We start from the raw sequence: 22,651 nt of genomic DNA on the forward strand, positions 1-22,651 counted from the left end.
GTGAAAGCTGAGTTATTCTTCGACTTCACTTTGATCCCTGCAGCTTGGTGGAGCCGCAGGATTTCTTTGCTCACCTCGGAGACCCTCTCCAATGCCGAGCGCCAGGCCGTCTTTGGTCCACTGGACGATGCCGCTGTAGTTGAAGACGACACAGGACAGCACCACCCGTTCTCCCAGTACCACCGACTGGTCTGCGGGCTCCTGGGAGAAACGAACGCAGCACACTGCAAAAGAGAGGACAGAGAGGCTAAATCAATTTTTAGTTCCTTTCATTGTGACCTGGCCATGAGCTGCCATCTTTTATTACACTCTATCGAGCTAGGCAGTGCCTCCCTGGTCTTACTGACTCATTCTTGTCCATATGGTGGCCATTGGGGTCATTTGTGTGTGCTTTTATTGGCTATATGAGCGTTTTTTTATGAGTGTATTTTAATACGAACCCTGTCAGCGTTGAATTTCTCTTGCGGGAATGAGAAGTTTTTTGAAGTGAATTGCCTGCGTTTCTGCACATGCACATCCTGAATGGAAGGACGCTGGAGAATTTGCAGATTCTATTTCATGAAATCATTTTAATCGTTTCTCTTTTTAGCCAGATCCAGAGCTCAATTTGAATATTTGTCATTCCTCTGTGTCTTCTGCCTCTTCCTTGCCCCCTTTTCAAGGTTTTCCCTGGACTTTACCAACACTGTGCGGCTCTACGTGGGAGTGTGCATGTGTGCGAGCGTGCACGGACGCTTGTGCAGCGGGAACATCATTGCCAAGCTGTGATACAGCCTGCTCTTTTTCATCACACAGTACAAAGGATTGTGCTTACACACACACATTTCCTGCAGCAAAATACGCCTTTTGGCTATTGCAGAGCCACTAAAATACACAGATACAAAAACTACAAGTGTAGCGCCGGCATACATTAACGCTCTCACATAAAGAGAAAGTGTCAGGTGATTAGGCGAGGCACTAAACCCGCCGCTGTTTTCAGCCGTTTGCATCATCAGGTAAAATTGTTTCATATTCCGGGGAAAGTCTTGCAAGAAGGCACGTTAATTAAGCCAGAGAGAGACTCTACTGCCTAAGACGACACGTGCACTCTCACGTGCATGAGTGCAAACACACACACTGAAGCTCTCGCACACATGCAAAATTGAATCACACCCAATTTATCCACTCGTACGCGCACACACTCCTCAGTGAGTCTGTCACACACATGTAGCTACATATTGAGTCACACAGCTGTGAAAGCACATAGACACTGGCACACGCACACACACACACCTACAAACACTTCCACTGAGCTGGTGTTTGTCTTCCCGTGGGCTATTCTGTTCTTGGATCATGGTTAAAACAATCCTATTAGCTAATTAAGGCAAAAACTGGTTGATAAAGCAGGCCGTGGCTCTGAGGGACACGTCTCAGCTGGATTCAACCACAAAGGTGCAAACAACAGGGAGATTTACTGATTTGTCAGGAGGATTACATGACTTGTCATGTTATTTGAGCTTCTTTTAGCGGAGGCAGGAATCTTCAGACTTCACAAGAAGGCCTTTAATGTTGCATCAACTTCCCTTTTGAATTCTGTCTCGAGAAGACAACTGCGGCGGCTGAGAGCTGATGGCTGCGGTATTCATTTGAAGTTTAAGGGGGATTCTGCCTTGAAACGCTTCACTGTTGTTGAAGTAGCTGCTGCTTGGTGGTGTTTTCTTCTGGCTGAAATTAAGCTAATGATGTGCTGTTGAGACATTTTCTCCGATACAGATAGAAATCTATTATTTGAAGCTGATTCTGGCGTTGTGGCTGTCAGATTATAGACAGTGAGTTTAACATTTCATCTCAAGATCTTTATTACTCTGCCAAGGAACGCAGCGGAGTTATGTGACAATGGGCGATGGTTTGTCTGTCTGTTTGTCTGTCTGTTCGCAACATTACTCAAAAGCAGATGAACGGATTTGGATGCAATTTTCAGGGAAGGTCAGAAATGACACAAGGACCAAGTGATTAAATTTTGGCAGTGATGTGGCTTATAGCCAGGATCCACGGATTTGTTGAAGATATCTGTGTTATTGCGAGATAGCAGCACGGCGTCACTGTAACTATTACTACAAATGAACACTACGCCAGCTGCCTGCTGATGATCACATGATTGCGATCCTACTACAAATTCACAACTGTGGAACATGAATTTTTTAAAGATTTCATCCGCTGGAAATCATACAAATGAGCAGCCTTGGCGGAGTACTGCGCTTTCTGAGTGTTCTTCTTGTTTTAAACCTGTCTCTGATGAGTAACTTAGACATTTAACAGCATCTACTATTGTTTTAATTCCCCCCTCTTTATTGTTCACCCACTTTATGAAGTTAATTTGTTGGTTTATGAGCAGAAACATGCCACAGCTACACTTTTAACTACCTGGCAACCCTATTTTTACCTAGTTTACCCATCTGTGACTAGTTGTTTTAGTCTCTAGATCCCAACCTTCTACTCCTACATCTCATCCATTCCTCCTCCTATCTCCACATCCTTCCATCCCCATTTTTCTCTCCTTGTTCCAGACACCATATAGGTTCCACTGCAGGTTCAGGTGAAAATCTTTACCTCAACATAAACCCAAAACCCTCCAACATCCATCTTCACCCTTACATCATGTATCCATCCACATCATCCAATGCTCCCTTTCTTCATCAAATCTGTAACATTGCTGTGGTGTTGTGGTTCCTGCTAGTAAATTTACATTTAATGCAAATCTCTTTGTAGTCTAAATTTTTTAAAGTATTGTAAGTTGAGTTTTACTGATTTAGGATGCTATTTCCCCAAATTAACTGAAGCAATGGGTTTTTGTTTGGTTTTTAAATAGTCAAACAGACCCAATCTGGATCCAATGAGGGACCTTTATTTCATGCTATCTGCTCGTATTTCCTGCTTCTTTTACGCTACAGAAAATGCAAAACTGCTCATGAAATACTGGTCACATCAAAAAAAAAAAAAAAAAAACATTCTTCAGGCACTTTAAAGCAAAGCATGGACCTACAGGCTGCTTTTGACTTTCGGGTTCAGCCCCTAAAATACTCAATAAACAGTCCAGTGCAGTAATCTACCCGGGAGTACACACTGATACAAAACGGTCAAACTGCAACACACTCACTAATCCTGATGCAATTTCAGTACGTGCTGCAACTCCTCATCTTTACAAGTTAAACTCTCATCATTATCACTCTCATCACATATTTGTGGAACCCTCCGTTCAACACAAGTTCATGCTTTTTCTCAGGTTGTCAAAAGGCAGAGGAAAAACAAAGTGCGCATGAAAAAAATGACTCTATTGCGAATTAATGTCTGTAATCATTCATCCAGCATCACGACTACACACAGAAGCGGATGTAGAGTTTAAGTTGTTTCACAAAGGTGAGAAAAAAACTACTCCAGTTACTACATGAATGAAGAACTTTAGAAACTGATTTTTTTTCCTCATAAAACATTAATCAGATTTGATGTAGAGGTAGAAATCTACATTTTTCATTGCTGTACAAAACCTGGATAGGAGAAATGCTAATGATGTTCCCAGGGCTTTAACTATGTGCATCTTATAAGTGTCTTTCATCTTAAGAAGTCAAACAGAATAAGCTGAGACAAAACAATGAAAATGGAAGCCGCTTGTGTCTCGGAAAATGAGGAAGAACCAGAAAAAGAAGAAGGAGCTGCCGGGATGCGATATCCTGCTGACATGAGTGATTTACATGTGGGTCATGTTATGCATGATTTATGCAAAATTAACAGTTATTATGAGTGCGAGGCCTCGTCTTCGTGTCGAACTCGGAACAGAACAACGTACGATCTCCTGGGACAAGACTGTGATGGGTTTTTACTGTGAGGGAGAAACTGTGACAGAAAGACAAAAAGGAGGAGACAGAGAACATTACTGATTGTGTGTCTTGATGTTTGAGTGCATGTGTGTGTGTTTATGAGAGTGTGGGTTACATATTTGTGTGCATATTTCTGAATGTGTGTGTGGCCTGTCAGCCTGCAGCAGGGACTCAGATCGCAGAGGAGAGAACTGCACTGACAGAGAACAGAGATGTAATTAACCCTACGGGATAACCGCCCCCCACCCCCCCCCCCACCCCCACCCCCTCCCCCCAACACACACACACACACACACACACACACACACAGACACACACACACACACACACACACACACACACACACACAACCACAGCATGCACACAATCACACACACCTCCCATCTTTTCCTCCCACCCTTCTCCAATTTCAATCTCCCATCTCTGCTCACTTTCTTCTCATTTCTTCCTCCCATTTTCTCATTTTCCTGCCTTCTTCCCACCTAACTGTCTCTTTGGTTTTGTCTTTTTCTTTCATTCTTGCTTTTTCTGCTCTCGTTTATTTCTCCCGACGCGTCCTTGACCCACCTTTTTGTTTCTCCTTCCCCTCCTCTCCTTCTTCTCTTCCCACCACTACCCCTCTAGATCTCCACCATCTCTCTCTCTACACTTCTTTTCTCCCACAGTCTCTCCTTTCTTTGGCCATCTTCTCTGTCTCTTCCCTTCCTTCTCTCTCCATCCTCACATTCCTGCATCATTACCCAGTGGAATGATATGAGGTGTATCTCCTCTTCCTTTGCTTCTCTCGCTCTCATTGTATAATGACCCAGTGGTACAATAGACAATAAAAGCTGTGGCACCCAAACATATTATCCTTAATACCTTTAATATCTTTTATTCATTCCGGTCTCCTTTTTCCCATCAGGCTGAGCTGTGTTAAATAGACTATCTAACTAGCCCCATCAGTTTCTACTTATGTTTTAAGTATGAAAAATGCACATTTTACTGTTTAAAAAAAAAAAATCTACATTGTGCATTATACATGTGCTAAAGGATTCAGTGATTGTCTTGGAATAAAGGAGCTGCACTGGAATCTCACATAAGTTGGATTCAGAAGCCGATTTTTATTTATAGTAGAGTCACACTGTCAAATAACGGACTTTAAAAACATGTAATTCAGGACATGGGTTCACTTGTGCAGGTGATGAGCCAAGTAAGAAAATTTTTGGTTGGTAGCACCTCCAAGCACTGAGTTCTGTAGGGTTGTATTATTGGATGATAGTAGTGTAGACTGGACTTAATACACAGATTAAATACAAAAATATTTTTGAAATTCCTCTACGACTTGATGTCTCAATTTGTGCCAACAACTTCTGTCAGTGTTTCCCAGAATTGCAGTAGAACTCCACACAAATTAACTGCATTCTCTATTCCTTCATAAAGGAAGCATAGTTTATGTCAGATTTAGTTTGTTTCTAATGTATCACAAATATGTTTCAAATCAACAGATCGTTTTTTGAGAACATTTCTTTAATTGCTTTATTGCCGCTTATTTACAGCTATACAGTGGGACTTGTTACCTTGGTAAACCAGAAAATAGAAGAAATGCTTTACACATGTAGTGAAAGAGTCGTATTTTGAACTAAACTATGATATTTTTTCCAAACGTAACCAAGTATTTTTGCTTAAACCCAACCAAGCTCCGTGTGAAATTTGCCAACCAAAATGGGATATTTTCTAACCCGAACCAAGAGGTTTTGGTGCCTAAATCTAATCGAAGAGTGAATTAAAACCCAAAAGCAAACGAAACTTAAGTCTAAGAATACTGGTTTCCAGGGTAAAATGCTTTTTGAAAGATGTGGACTTGTGGTTTCTTCAAACTGCATCATTGAAGAGAAATGATGTTTGTGATGCAAAACAGCATTCAGTTTTAATTTTGTTGAGACAAGGATGTACATTCTCATTCCCACTTGGTCACATATAGCTGTTAAGACCAGTTTGTTTAAATGTTAGATGCACTGAATTTCCTTTAAACATAACATTTCAGCTTGCAGGGTGAATAGACATCAATAGAACTCCATAAATGCCAAAAAAATAGATGATAGATGTAATGTGATTGTAGGGAAATTTTTTGTGATGCTGTTGAATCATGAACAGGCAATAAATCATGTAATAGATGTGTTTGGAGTCATCACTATGGTAACAATGAAAATAGAGGAGAGGGCTGTTGCAAAATGGAGAAATTTGACCACTCATATCTTGATAAGATTGTGAAAGGGTTTATTGACCAAAAACAGGTTCAAAAACAGGAAATCTAACTGAAAAAAGAATAAGTGAAAAACATGAAAAAATAATTGACCCACATGGGACATGGCAACCCTGGTTTTCTGGGTGAAAGTCTTGTGGCGGCTTCAAACTAGAAACCTAACGTCATAGATGACAAAATATGTTGGTTTCGAAATGACATTACACTGACAATGACAATGCAGTTTAGTTGTATGAGAACATCATTTTGTGACTGCACATTCTCACTCCCATCTGGTCACTTATGAATGCTTGGTCATGCGTATGTGGCCCCTTGACGTCAATTTTAGATGTAGTGGGTTTCCTTTAAACGTCATTTTTTATCGTTCAAGGTAGGGCAGTATCAATAGACATCAATAGAAGTCCTTAAATATCAGAAATAGATGTGACAAGATTGTAACCAAGTGTTGTTTGCTCATTTTGAGGCAACCAGTCATGTATTAAATGTGTCTTGAGTCATCACTATGGTAGCAATGAAATTAGAGGAGAAGGTTGTTGCAAAAGGGAGAATGGATGCCATTGTAAAAGGGTCTATTTTAATGAAAACCAGCTTTTACTGAACCTACCCAAGAGTTTGGGTGTTTAAATCTAACAAAGTTGTGACTACAAAGGAAAATAATGCAAAAGAAAAGAAAAAAAACAAAAACTGAAAAATAAGTGAACAGCATGAAGACATGTCTCTTGGGTGCAAGGCTAGTGTCTGCTCAATGCTGCCACCAGCCCTCTAATAAACTTTTCCATGAGGATGTTGTCTGTCTTTACATTAACTAACCACCCATCTTACAAAATGCCACTAAATGGGTCCCCATTATATCAACATGGCAGTGAGAATGATGTCTGTAACTGCTTTCTTATCTGACACACAGATTTTGTAGAAAAGACTTTGCTTAAGGTTAGAAAAGGGTTGTTGTTTGAATTTAAATAACCATTTCATGTAGAACCTGGGAAAAAGAAACAAGATGCAGTCACAAAGTCATACACTTAGTCAACCCATCCATGCACTGTTTCACATAGAAATGAGGTTCTTACATCTGTCTTTGTTCCTGACAGACTAAAGTCATAATTTATACAGTCAATAGAGGTGGATGTTCTTTTTGGGGAGGCTTTTTCACAAACTTTTGATGTTCTTCTTTGGAGAAAAGTTCTCTGCAAAAGGTGCAGTCAAAAAACAGTAGTGGCTTTAATGAAACTGCAGCTTTTCTAGAGTTTTGACACCTGTCAGTGAAATAAAACAACACTGTCCTGAATGATGCCTCACGAGGCGAACTGTGTGTGTCTTCTCTTAACGTTTGTCACCATCCCTTTAGCTCAGCTGTCTTTGTCTCGACTGGCGGAAGCAAATCTTTAAGGTAACTTAATCTTTTGCGAGCAGTTTTTGATTAACTCAAGGATCAGAAATAAACTGGCTGAGTGCAGCTGACAGGAATTTAGAAAACTGTTTTTGCAGGCAACAATCAGGCTTTGCCATCTTTTTCTGCTGCAATAATAGCGCTCACGAATGTCAAATCAGAGCTCTCACGGGTCCCCCTTGTTGGAAGATGAGTTAATGCAAAAAGGGAGGGACTCCTTTGGCTTCAAAGTCGGGCTGTCTTGTCATCTTATTAGACGTGAGGAATGTCTCTTAACTGCTGGAGATCTCCAATATGGCTGCCAGAGGCCACATACAATTTCCTGCAAGCAAACCAATACCATGTCGGAATAGAAGGGGGCAGTTTGTGAAGGTTTGTAACCCAAAACGGCAGACCTCCACACCCTGGAGCGTTCATCCTCATAACCCCCCACCCCAAAAAGTGCCACGCTGACCCTCTCCTTGTTTCCATATCCCAGCTCTGCCTCTGGGCTACAGCTCGCTCCCATTTCAACTCCACCACATTCAGGCAGCCCAGAGTCTATGTGTGTGTGAGTATTGTCCGTGTTTACACGCATGCCTGCATGCATAGCTGTCATTGTTGCGCTGTGTATGCCGTGTGCATATATTTTCCATTTCTGAAAAGGCAGCAAAGGGCAAAGTGTGGATGGGAGAATAAAAAAAAAAAGAAAGAAAAAAAAGGTGTTTGCCTTAGAGAGAGAAAGTGTGTGGAAGAGAGACAGTGAACACACAAAGACCAGCAGAAGAATGAAGACTGATGATAAACTCTTCAAGCATGTTTCTGTCATGTGTAGCTACCAGATGTGCTCAAGTAACTCAATAGAAATAGAAACATCTAAAAAAAAATGCAACCATTCAGTGATTAGTAGTTCAGGTTCTGTCTGATTACACAAAAGGTGTGAAGTGGCTCTCGAGTTTTTGAACTGTGAAAACATTCTACCTGCTATGAGAGTGACATAACACGTTCCACTGAACATCTCCAAGCTTTCATTTCTATTTTGGAACCATTACCATCACATTCTTCCAGAATGTGAATATCATTGGTTTTATATTAGAAATTATTTTATAATTTTATATTAGAAATATCATTGGTTTTATATTAGAAATTTCCAACATGGGATAATTTCCTTCAATGTTATGTTTGAATCTATAACTGTAAAAATAAAGTATTTTTAAAATTTTATATTACCATTTTTTCAATATTTTTTAAATACACAAAAATACCAATAAAATTACAAAAATAGGTTTTAATTTACTTGTATGGCACAAAATAGCATTAAAATCTGTAACTGTTAATATGTTAAATATGTAACTTTACAAAGGTTTTCTTTTTATTTCATAGATGAAAGTTAAATTTAGGTTAATTACTGCAAATATATTTCTAAAATTCGATTACCTGATTAACTACTTCAGAAAACAAGTACTTGTTTTGTAATTTTACATAAATTAATTTTACATAACAAAATTGTTTTCACAACACAAATTGGAAAAGGATTGTGATTTAAACTACAAGCACATCTATATCTATAAATTAGGTAATTTAACTGTAAAGGCAGGAATAATGAATTGTAGAAGCAGAGCCAGAGATAGAAATAGTACACATGTTTGCAAACCATGTTTAAATGCATTGTCTCATCTTATTAGATTTGCTTATTAATAGGAATTTTCTATGGTAATGTTATGACACCTTCTTTACAGAAATGCATTCATGGTCCATTACGGTCTGCAGTGGAAACCAGATGAACAAAGCTACCAGACAAAGAAAAAAGAAGCGTTTTCTGTCACATTACAAAGCCATGTGTCCCTCCAGTCATTTGCAAACAAAGGTCAGAATACAGCGACCTGTTTGTTTCTGATTGGTCATGAGGGGCGACTGCATCATTCCTGTGGGACTATATGTTTACTGTAGCCTTGTTTATCCGATGTTTGGGAAATATCATTCACGTAACGTTGGTGCCCCCGAAGCACGCAGTGTTTAACTGACAGAGACGAGAGCAGACAGAGGAGGCCTAAGTGAGACCGACACAGAGGGATGCACACAGAGATCAGAACTTTGTCGCTGCGTGTCCCCGTTCGCTCGCTGTTTGTTGTAAACAGTGACTCCGTGGTTTCCCAGTGTCCCCCCTACCGCCGAGCGCCGCTTTCATTCTTCCTCACAAACACTTCCAGCAGAACAGAGGAGCAACATGACGCCGACCGCAGAGGAGATGCTGAGCAAACCAAGCAGTTATTGGAAATCACACACACACACACACACACACACACACACACACTCGATTCATGCATACGTAAACTACACAACTGCAAACAGTGAATGCACTGACTTCTAAGTGTTTCTCAGACACAAAAATATACTGACAGTCCTAAAATCACTGTGGAACTTCATGAATGAATAAAAAAAACATGCATTCCTTTTTACGGTCTAATGATCAGATCTACTTTTTAACCATGGAAGTCAATTTAAGGATCCTTCTTTTCAAAGGGTTCAAATGTTAAAATATCCTATGAGATGCTGTTGCTACTTTTCTGTTTCTCTTTTTTTGGCAACTAAAGAAACATTAAATATTGTACAAATAAGTTGCCAAAGCATCTTGAAAGTAAAATTGAATAAAGCAAAAAGCAGTACAAAGGAAAAGAACAATTAGAGTACAATACTATGTGTATATAAGAGGATCTTTAAAGGACTTTTTGCAGTTTGGCTATCATTTATGTTTTGTTAGAAGAAGCTACAAACTAAAGTAATTGTTGAGCTTGATAAGGCATGAAATCTGAATAATAAGACATGTATGAATCCCATAATTTAGCTATATTATCTAGAACACTTTATTTGTATGTAAAATGGACACTATGTGCACCTGACATAGAATGTTGCACAGGAAATAAACTGCAAACTGTGGTATTTGTGAAGTTTGGCTAACCTGTTGTTTCTATCTGACCCTTAGTATTGGTATTTAAGTGTTCTCAGCAATTAATGAGCAATTAAATTAATGAGTGTAAATTTAGTAATGATGAGGATAACTGATGAGATTGATGATACATCTGGCTTTCGCAGAATTGGCTCTGCTGAAAGTTTCCATTGACTTGCTGCTGTCTTTAGACTCTAGTAACTGTGCTACTTTAATTCTTGTAGTCCTCTGGGCAGCTTTTGAGACAATCCAACAATGCAGGTTGGTATTCAGAACACTGTACTGAAGTATTTGCCTAATTCGTAACATACAGAGCCTTCTCTACAGTCCCAATCACTTGTGGAGTACTTCAGGGTTCCATCTTAGGGCCTCTTTTATTTTCTATGAATGTGCTCCCTTTAGGCTCCATATTCCACAGATATACTGTTTTCTTCCACTTTTACACAGATGACACACAAATCTACCCGAAACTTCTGTCACATCCATCCCAACCTGTTTCCTGGAGGTGAAGTGCTGGATGGCCCAAAAAACAATCAATAAAAAATGGAAATATGATGGATGTGATTGTGTTTGGTCCTCTTAAATCCATAACAACCATCACCAGCCACTTAAAGTCCGGGAGCCCAGATGGTCTACCATGCACCTCCTCCACAACAAAATGCCACACTTTTTTTAACCTTGATGAAGTTCTGAATGAGACTTTGAGCGGTTAACAGTAAAATAACCCAGTGTAATCTTTTACGCTATTTTTACTTTTCCCAGAAATGCAATATTTTCCGCAAATTTTTCGGTTCTTTTTACCGAAAATTGACATATCTATTGTAGCCAACAAGAGGATCACCAGTTCCACTGACAGCACCATCTACCAGAAATGAAACTGGGGACTTTGCATTTTGTGATGCTCACGCCAAGCTTTGCAGCTAGGCACCTCTTCGGATTGTTCATCTGTCTCTTTCGAGTAGTCCGTGTGGGCTGCCTTGAGAAGCTTGTACAGACTGCATGCTGTTATCTGTTGCATCTGTCGTGTCCTAGTGATGCTCCAAGCTGTCATAAATGAATCTGCTGTCCCAGGAGATGCTATCCCTGCCTCCATGAGGGCTCCTGTCCAACCACTATCCTGCTGATACTGAACCCCATGCTGAGTTTCACACCAGTGGTGCCACCAGTATGCCCTTGTTGTGTGTTGACATCCGCTCTGTTGAGCTACTACTCCACACCTTCTGCTGCAAGTCTCTCAACATCCCCCACCACATCGTGTCATGTCCCGTATGGAAGCCTTGTACAGGAAATGCTACACATACTAAACCTCTAACGCTATGATATACACTTCCATGTATTTTAGCCGAGTCAGACGTAACATGAACCGCTAATTTAGCAGAATATTAGGATTCCAGGACTGATATTGTGGTACAAGGAAGCCAGTGAGTAGGTACGTAGGTCCAAATGCAGATTTTACATAGTCAAAAATGTACAATTTGACACAAAGATCATTCAAATGGGAAAAATCTCATTCAATCATTTTATTGCGAAATGCAATATTTCTTTATATTCAATGGTGGCCATCTTGAAAAATGGCTGCCATCTTGAATTTTTAGGTGGCTAATGGGTTTTATCAGAGCAATCCCCAAGGACTATGTGCGGCAATTTTGGCACTTGTTTCCGGAAATGAACGATTCTCCTGAAATTTGCAGTTATCTGCTCTACTATCAGCAGAATAGCTTACGCAACTCTATTGGAATCTGAAAACATATTAAAGAAAAACATTAACACAGAAGTAAATTATTGTTATATGTGTTAATATCAAATTAAGTGTTGTTAGTAACAAATAAACAATCAATTCAAATTTGAATTCAAAACAGAAATTGAAATGTAAAGTCTAAATACAACTTACCAAGAAAATGTGGATGCTCAAAGATTTTGGGGGCAGGGCAAGGTGGGCTATCTGGGCTCCTGGACTATTAGGGAAACTGACAGCAAACCTACATGCCGATGCTATCTTTGACTCAGCAGTAAAAAGCATGCTACTGTCTCTTTTTAAATAGCATGGAGACTGTGACCACTGCAATAATTTCCTCAAGGTTAGATTACAACTCTCTGTACTTGAGTATTGACTAGTCCTTACTGTCTCTTCTGTAGCTGCTACAAGACTCCTAACTGGTACCAAAACCATGGAAAGCGCCACATCTGCATTAGCATTTCTGCACTACCTAAGTGGTAAATACAGAATTGAGTTTGAGGTAGTTGTGTATAAAACCGTGCATAAGATGGAACCTGTGCACATTTTAGACCTTTTTTTTCCCCCTTTTGGTCTCTTACATCCTCAGTACAGCTGCTGTTCTATATTTGCTGGTTTGTAAGGAGACACTGTTCCTTTGCAATACCAGCTCTAAAGCTTTGGAACAGCTTTCCTTGTTTAATAAAATGCTCCTCTTCTGTTGATATTTTGAGAAAAATCTCAAAACATGCATGTTTTCAATGACTTTTGGTGGCTTTTAAAGGTCTTAATATTCTAGTATTTTATATTTATTACATTTTAGAATTTGATCTTACAAGCTGTTATCCAGTTTTGCCTTGTTTTTTAGTACTTAATTTATTAAATTTTGCTTTACAAATGAATTTTATGATATCCTGTTTCGCTTTTTTGCACTTGGTTTTTGTTCTTGACAGTCTTATAACATGTACAACAAACGTTTGTCAACTCAGCTTGTTTTAAAATTTGCTACAAATACAAACTTAATTCAAATTTGATTTGATATATGTTCAGTTCCTGTTTTCTTGGTACCTGTATAATACGTACATATACTCTAGTGTAATGTATTTATAGTCATCCAGTACAAATACATTGAGTTGATCACAAGTTGTTTTACAATTACTGCACCAGACTGTTTCCTCTGTGGCTCATTTTGACATGTTTCACTAATCAAAACAAATGGCTTCCTGGAACTATTTCCCAGCTTTGCTTGCAGGTAAACAGGATGCTCCTTAGCTCTTAATTCAGTCACCTTCTGTCAGACACCTGCACAGAGCATAACAAGAGTCGACACTCAGCTTTTGAGGAACTTTGTGCAGCTTCTCTGTCAGGTTAGATAAAACAGCAGCATTTTTCTTTTAAAGCTATAACTGGTTTGCCTTTTTTCCCACTTTCTGCAGCAACTGTTCGAGATATTTCCAATTTACTGTCTTACACTTGTGAGCCACACGAGCATGAAAGAGGCCCGTACAGCTGTGTGAGATAATCATCGGAGAAATGTCACTCCGCCGTCGTTTCTGATCGTTATGTCAGCAGCACTCGCAAATTGCTTTTGGTAAACTGTCTCCTGGTTCTCAGGTTTTTACTGTCATGCACACAAACCCACCCCCCAGCCATACACACATGCACACTGAATGGCGTTGAGGTTGCACCGAAGTTGAGCTTTGTCAAAGTGAGTGCGGTCTAATCACAGCCAACCTGATTATGCTGCTGTGGACTTCAAACAACTGGGTTAAGTTTGACTCTTTTTCCAGAAAAACAGGCTGCAGATGCACACACACACACACACACACACACACACACACGCAGAAACGCTTGCACATGCTTGCAAACACAAGCAGAACTGCACACAAACACACTGGCAGCAATCCCTCTCCGGTCTTCCTATCTGCTACTTACCCCTGCAGCTCTCGCTCAGTTGCTCTAATTGACTTCTGCTTTCTTACATTTCATTTCATCTCTTATTTCAGTTTTATTTCCCCGTTTTTTTATGATGCCCCCCCTCCCCACCAACGCTCCACCCCGTCTTCAATTATTCAACCCTCTCTTCTTCTTTCTCTCTCTGATTTCTTTCCATCTGGTTCTTGGTGATGTTTAATTCACCTCTTCATTTGGAGGGGGGGGCCGGCTGCTGCTGTGCACTGTTAATTGGTTTTTAAGAGCGGTAAGTACACACAATCGCAGTTGCACATATGCAACTTGCACACACACACACACGCACACACACACACACACACACAAACACAACCCTCCCGCCGCTGTTAGAGCACACTGTACATGTCTGCTAGCATTAACATCACCAAATGAGCATGGAGTAAAAAAGCATGTGAGAAGAGGAGGGCAACTGTGTGTGTGTGTGTGTGTGTGTGTGTGTGTGTGTGTGTGTGTGTGTGTGTGTGTGTGTGTGTGTGTGTGTGTGTGTGTGTGTGTGTGTCATGAGGGGGAGATCACATTTGTGTGTTTGTGTGTATGCATGCTTTTTGGTGCATGTGAAAGCATATGAGTGAGCAGGTCAATGCTGTGAATGTTGCATTCGATAAAAATTAGACCAAGTGCACAGATGAATGTGAGCGTGTGATCCGGCACTTCTATCTTTGCGGGGACTTTCTCTTTTTTTGCAAAATTGAGGACATTTTGGCCGGTCTTCATTTTTTTTACAGGCTGCTTGAAGATTAAGACTTGATTGTAAGGTTCAAATGAGGTTTTAGTTGGTGTTACGTCTATAAAGTCCTTACAGTTATACGAAGACTGTCTGTGCGTGGGCACCTATATATGCAGCTTCAGTAAGCTCTGAAAAATGTGTGCACTGGGTGGACAAAAATAATCACTGTGAAGAAAAAATCGGTCTAACTTTAACTCATTTCTATCAATGTAATGTAATGTAATGAATTAGTTATTAGTTTAGAGTAATGTTCATGACTAAAGCTGTGAGTCTAATGACTGAACTCAAGCAAATAACAAACCTTAAAATTCTGAACTATGGACTATAGCTGGTGTGTTTCTACAGATCAAACCTCTAATGCCCACTACAGCAAGTAATGAACATATGTTGTGCTGATATGCTTTATTCATCCATAACATAATGACTGTTGTGTCGTATGTTTGTAGATGATCAATAACTGGAAAATAAAGCTGCATTAGTGCCTACTTACACATCTAACAAACCGGGAAAGAAATTATATAAACATAAGAAAAATTTTAATTTTTACTTTCTTTTAGCTCTGTTTACATCTCCACCAACTCTGACAAAAATATTTGACTCTTCGGCTTCTGGATGTTCCATTTATTTCGTTTAAAAGACAGTTTCTAACTTTTTATTTAATCATTTTTGGTACTAAGAAGGTAGTGTACAGTGCATTTGTTCAAGCTACAGCTGTCTGTAAATGTGAAAACAAGGAATAAATCTAAACGGTTTAGATTCAGCTCATGGTTTAGACTAAACCATGAGCTGGAAGAAACAAAAATGAGAAAAAAAACAGACTAAAAGATAGAATACAATTATCCTGTGGATACATTAGAGTACTTTAATATTAGATTAATTTGATTCTATCTTAAATTGTTCACACAATCTTACATCATCTGCACTAAAAGACAGAATACCATTTGCTGTTTTGTGGCTGCCATTAAAAATATACGCTTTGTGCTTGTTTCCTTGAATTGAAAACTGAAGCACTGGAACAAATATTCATATGAAGTTTATTGTGGAATAATGGAAAAACAGGTTATTACAGAGGTGCCTTATGGGGGAATTTTATCGGAAACTAAAGGCCAAACGTGTGTGTCGATGTGCCTCATACATATCAGTGCTTACAGTGCATTAGCAGTGGAGTGAGTGTGAGTCTGTGTGTATATTCTGGTCTGTGCATTCCCAGACAAGGCTGCAGCCACATCATTAGCCACATCCTCTGACTCCAACCTGGACGTCGGATCAGAGGAATGGAATTAAGTCGGGAGCAGATTAGTCATTATCCAAATAACGACCTCGCTCAGCAATGGCTGTGTGATTTCCCCTTCAATAAGAATTGGTGATGCGAACTCCACTGAGGCAGAGGAGATGAGATTCTGCTGTGAAGTGAAACGGTGAAGAGAGAAATAACTTCGCCAGAGCCCCATGAAGACGACGAGGAAGCTCAAACAAGGATGAGGGAACCTTTAATCTTAATGATGACGAGGAAGTTAAAAAAAAGAAGAAAAAAAAAGAAGAGTTGTAGGAGGAAGATTCTGAGGTGTTCATAATCTGATTGTTAATAAGACATAATGGATTTTCACTGAGTTGCTGCAGTAATGCTGCAGCAACAAGAACTGGGCCGCCTTCCAAGAGTGGGAAAAGCTGAATGTAAATGTCAAGTTTTATACTCACTGAGGTAAAAAAAAAAAAAGAAAAGGTCTGAAGGTTAAGAAATTCTTTGTGAGATGTTCTGTGTAAACCAGGATCTCCCAGTGAAAAAGCAGCGTCTCCTCCGTGTAGTCGGGTTCTTCATAGTATGCAGAGTGCGTTCCTAGAGTTCCATCTCATGAAACGTCACCTCCACTGTCTGCCACAAAAGTGCCATAATAATTTGCAAACCATAAATCTGTTCTTGAAAGTCTGTGTGGAAATTCATTTGCATTTTCAGTTGTTTTTTTTTCGTCCCCTCTCTGCATTTTCAAAAGTTCCCTTCCCATAGAAGCTGTCTGACACTTTCTCCTAACGCACAGATATAATAGAGCCGCACAGAGCGAGTGTGGAATCTGAGCCAAAGCTGTGCGTTGGAGGCTCTTTTTTGTCAGAACTTCACAGCACCAGCAGCATTCAACATTCATCTTTTTTTTTTTTTTTCTCCCCCGTGATGTAAGTGCAAGATATCTCAGCTACTACCAACTTTGAAGATCTGATCTTGGTATTGCAAAGATCGTAAAATATGAAAAAAGAGCCTTTCAGGTCTGTGTGTTGCTAATTTGGACCCTGTCACTGTGTGTGTTTAGATGTGGAATGTGGAGTTTAGGGACTCTCTGTATTCCCTGCATCATGCTTAATTTAGGAACAAAGTGGTGAGGTGATATTTCGAGATTGAGTTCATTGATCTACATTATTTTCAATGAGAGAAAGCAGGAGTAATAATTGAGCTTGTATCAGTGAGACAAGCAGGATAAACCTTCACATATATTTGTGAGTTTTTGGCGTATTTACTGCACTGCAATCCTTAGAGGTCACCTACCAGTCAAACAGTGGTGCGTTACAGTGATTTTTTAGGGGGAATCCTGCTTTTCCAGTATTTGTCTCTGGGGGAACCAGGACTCTCTTTGCCCTGATAATTAGGCTAAGTTAAAGTTTTCCCTTTCTTTGGCAAAATACATTTATGAAAGTGATCTTTTTGAAATTAGCTGCCAGGGCAGAATTAAGGTAATAGGTTTGATCGCCGCTCTAAATTGAAACTGTCTTTCTCTTACGTTTCTCTATCACAAAAGTGGATCTGCAGCCTCTTGAAGCTGAAACTCTGGCAGAGCTCAGATTCCTGCACAGCTTTACCCTCAGATGAAGTTTTATTTTCTGTTGATGAAATCTTAGTTTTGAGTAGGTGTCACCATCGCTGCTTGTAACTACAACAAACTGTAGGAAAATGCTGACGTGCTGCAGTGTCTGTTTGCTACTTCGCTAGTTTTGGAGGCCACAAAAATCTAATTTTAGTCAGCGTAGAGCTGAGGTTAGACGAGCGAGCAGCAATTCCCACCAGAGTTGTCCGTGTCATATGCATCTGATGAGCAGGATCAGTTCTAATAAGCACAGCTGTCTTCACCTCCTGTCTAACAGCACAAGACTTCACTCTGGAGAATAAGACTTGTGAATTTGTGAAAATGTTTTTGATTTTTCACAGAATTTCCAGAAGGAGATTTAGTGTTTTTTTTTTTCTGTCTTTTAACCCACTTAACCCCAAAACCCACAAGCAGCTCTGACATGGATGTTTACTTTACGTTTTTTTTAAAAAGCCCAAATTACACTAATTATCATAGGAATAACCTGTACAAACTGAAGGAATCATCAGATTTTCAACTTTCAGACAGTTTTCAACCTAAACATACAAGATTCTGTCAAGACAAATGACCTAATCTAAGCTTAAAAATGTGACATTTCATCAAAATCACCTTATCCTACATGTGTGTTTTTGGAAAATTGCCCAAAATAAACCATTTACACCAAACAGATGATGTAAAAAAGGCCAACAATTCTGCACTCTTCAGTGCATTAGTGACTCAGTTGCAACCAAGAGTCACGAGACAAATATTTTGAGAGGTTTCAGTTGACCTGCAAGCAGTGTTTCAACAGAGCATGAAGTCTATGACAAAAGAGAGGTAAATATTTGATTAATAAAATAAAGGTAGCATGGCTCAGAAACAGTATACAGAGGAGCAAGTTGTTGGAGGATACATTCAGAATGGTGAAACATCTTTCTACAGTTGATGTGCAGAGTAGTGACGCCTAGTGTATGTACACTACCGTTCAATAGTTTGAGATCGCCTAGACAATTTCATGTTTTCCATGAAAACTCACACTTTCATTCATGTCATGTCTAACCCCAAACTTTTGGACGGTAGCGTAGGATGTAAAAATGTAAACGGTTAAATATCTACAGCATGTGGAGCTCCAGTATTGGTAACACTGGTGAGACAAATGTTGTACATGTTGATTCCAGTCCTTTTTTCCCCCAGTTTTTGAAAAAGAAGTGAAGAAATTCCACTTTTTTTTCTTTTTTTTTTTTAGGTTTTAGGGTGTTATAGTTTGGTAAAATGCACAGTAGCCATTTTTTTTTTTTTTAAAGCTTTTTCTACTTCTAGCTGTGGTTGTTCTGTTTCCATAGAGGTGCAGGACTTTATATTGCAGTGAAAAATAAGCTCACAGTGAGGAAAAATGTGACAGAAGCAGCCAAAGACGCTTCAGTTAGGTCTAGTTCAGAACAAGATTCTTTGTAGAGTTGTTACTTCTACTTCTGTCTACACTACAAGATTAATTTGCACCAATATTGTAAGTATAGAGGATGTAAAGGAGGATGCAAAGCTCTAAAAATTTTGTAATTTTGACTTGACTTCATGCATAGACGGGTTTTGTTTAACACTGACAGGGACATGGTAAAGAGTGACCTTTGAGGGACCTTCTCCAGGACGATTTGAGCATTAAACACTGCTTTTATTGCATCTAATGGGTTTTTTATGCACCAGTTAGTGTCTTTTCTGCATGTTTTGGTATTGTATGCATCTGTGAGCGAAGTTACAGCAGCTATTCTTTCATGTTTTTATTGAGGGAAGCTTATATTGAAGGAGAAGTATCTCCAGCATCCACTTCAATATGGCCTAAACCCCGCATTAGCAGCTGACTGACTGGTGATGGATTGCAGGAAAATGAGGGCTGATTGTTCCCCTGCAAATTTATGCGAAAGACATGTTTGTCTTTCGGAGAACCGTTTCTAAATGGGACAGGACTCCCCACTTTGAAATCGTGCAGAAATGAGGAATGTTTAAGCCTTTCTGCCAGAGCTTCAGCATTAAACTGGGATGACTGCCACTCGAGCTCGTCTTCTTTTTCTATTCATTCAAAAACGGACAGAAAAATGCAGAATTTTGCTGCTGCTACAGATAAATTCCCCTAGAAAGAGAGTTTTATGACAGAGAGTGTAACCCCTCTCATTAAATGGGGTTTTTTGTAATGAATCACTTTGCCGCTGAGACTCGCTGGAGGCAAATCTGACGCTACAGTTACCATGCAAATGTTACGGGTCATTACTTTTAACCAAACCACTTGGTCAGAATGTGTTTGACGGAGCAGCCGAGGACACAAACAGACAAATACAGCAAGTGACTGTCGCCCGGTCCGTCTGTCTGTCCGTTTTTTTGTTTGTCTCTCTGCTGTCAGTTGGGATTTGTATCCAGCCATGGATCTCTGCGTCTCCCTCCATCGTTCTGTTTTCTGCTCATCCTTTTTTCAGTCTGTAGGCGTGTCTGTCGGTCTCTGTCAATCACCGATTCCTCCAAACTCATCTCCCACCGTCTCCATCTCATGTCTCCTCTCTTATCTCCCCCTGTTTTGCTGTCACTCTGTCTATTTCAATCTGTCTGTTTATCTGTTTATCTTGATCTGTTTTGGCTTTTTTTTTTCACATGCACATAAACATGAACCCACATCTTCTTGCCTTCCTTCTCTGGGTTCCACGGGGACATGTAAGTGGGACAAAGGAGGGGGAAAGAACAAACATACCAAACTTCAATCTAGGCTTTTTCGCTCTTTCCTGCTCCTCCTCCTAACCCCTGAAACAGACACACAAACGCTCTCCTCCTCCTCTTCCTCCTCCTTTCCTTCTTCGTCTCCTCCTCTTCCTCGACTCTATCTCCCCTTTGCTCAGACTCAGCAACCTGTTCAAAACACAGCTGTACTGTAAAACTATGTTTATGAATTTTTTACTGTCATTTGTGTTTGAAAAATGTGCTGTAATTTCTGTTAAATTACAGATATTATCTGTTAAATCAGAAAATCCCTTAAAATATTGTTATTTTATAGATATCTGCTTTCATTTGAAATTCTGTATATTAATGATTACATTTTTTATTTATTATTTTACAGGTTTTATGTTTTGTTAAATTACAGAAAATAATTAATAAAATCACAGACAAAAACAATGCATTTACATATTAACAGTAATAAAAATTAAATTATTTTTTCATTTTAAAAATTTAAATTAGCAAAAATAAAAGGCGTTATTTTACAGATATTTGCCTCTATTTGTAAGAAAGAATTATATATACTAAGGACAGACTTTGTTAAACAGTTATTTTACAGCTTTTCCCTGTTGTGTTAAATTACAGATAATATCCAGAAAATCACAGGAATTTCTTTAAAAATTAATTTGTATATTAACAATAACAATTTACTCTATTTTTACTGGATGTAAATCAGCAAAAAAATAATGGCATTTTATAAATATGTGTATTAATTATAGATTCTTTTTTAAATGGTTATTTACATATTTTCCCAATTTTTTTAGATTACAAATTATGTCTAGTAAAACCACTGAAAAAAATATTAATCTACATTTTAAAAGGGGGCAAAAACTGCAAATAATTTTCAAATAAAAAAATCTTTATTTTTAAAAATAGTAATTAATTGTTTGGCAATGTTTGCTAAGAAAATTACACTATTCTCTGATGTATTTAAATCAGCTATATATAGATATATAGATATAGATAGATATTTTGGAAGCATTGTTTTACAGATTCCCAGCATGATTTAATTACAGACAATATCTAATTTATTTAAATTTTATGTTATTGTACAAAAAAAATCTGTCCAAAACTGTACTTACATTCTACAGGAAAAAAATCTAGATTTTTTCAAATATTAATTAATTCCTTTACAGTATGTACACAATTTTACTATGTTCAAATCAGCTAAAAAATATCATAATTATATAATATAACTTGCCAATATTTTCACAGCTTTAAAGGTTTTTTGACATTACAGTATTCATGTTTTTAAATACTGTTTTCTGGCATGCTTGTTGTTAGAGTTTTACTTCTTTTTAAATAAAAAATGTCTTTATTTACAGTGCACTGGTGCATTTTTGCCTGTAGATATGCACATATACATGCATACAGACTGAGATAGAACAAGGAAAGTAAGTGAAAACATGCAAAAACAAGCACACACTGAACCAGAAACACACAATAATGCAAACACTCACACACAAACACACACACACACACACACACACACACACACACACACACACACACACACTGCCTTCTTAAATTACTAATTGGTTTGTTGACAGTGAAATATTTAAAGTGTACCATGAATTATATAAAGAGACATCGATTGTGTATTTGCTGTGTGAATAAAACATGAATGTCGTGTGTGTCTTCTGTCTCTCTCCCTCTTAGACTCCGACTCCCCGACTCTATTTAATTCAGTTCAATACAGTAAAGCTTTATTTGCTGATTGAAAAACATAAACAGAGTAAAGTGAACACAATAAGCTGTGGATACAATTTAGGAAGCACTGATCTACAATAAAGTTCCTCTTGCTCGACTCCGTCATTCCTCCAGTCATTTAGGTCATTGTTGTTACTCCACATTCTTTCTCTTTTTCATTCATTTTTTTGTTTTCTCCATCCCAGTCTTTCAGTTTCTCTTTTGCCTTGCCAACCACAGTCCTGCAAAGAATACTACAAATGAAGCTCTTCATATTATTTATTAAGGCAGCTACCACATACAGTTAAATTTAAACAGCATTCCATACATAACATTCTCCTGTTGTAACGTGACAGTGTCCCTGTTTGGTGAGAAACAACTAGTCTGCACAGAAGCCTGACTTTAGCCGCATTTAACACCTATTATTGTGGAATCCTGACTTTGTCACAACTGGCCCTCTTTCCACAATGTACTTTTACTCACAATTTAAAGGATTGCTTGAGAAAAAGTTAATGGAAACTCAAGAAAAATACCCCAATTTACCTAAAATATA

The 22,651-nt window shown here is 38.7% G+C and overlaps 1 protein-coding gene across 2 annotated transcripts in view; it reads right to left on the reverse strand.

Annotated features, from left to right (window-relative positions):
• The window catches only part of kirrel1b (kirre like nephrin family adhesion molecule 1b), a 108,070-nt gene that overhangs the window by 46,849 nt on the left and 38,570 nt on the right, over nucleotides 1-22,651 (reverse strand). For both annotated transcript variants that reach the window (XM_055014239.1, XM_055014238.1), the window contains exon 2: nucleotides 75-224. In XM_055014239.1, coding sequence (XP_054870214.1) covers nucleotides 75-224 — 150 coding nt within the window. The remainder of the gene's footprint in view (nucleotides 1-74; nucleotides 225-22,651) is intronic.

The sequence above is a fragment of the Amphiprion ocellaris genome, chromosome 10, assembly GCF_022539595.1.
Source record: "Amphiprion ocellaris isolate individual 3 ecotype Okinawa chromosome 10, ASM2253959v1, whole genome shotgun sequence".
Lineage (NCBI taxonomy): Eukaryota > Metazoa > Chordata > Actinopteri > Pomacentridae > Amphiprion > Amphiprion ocellaris.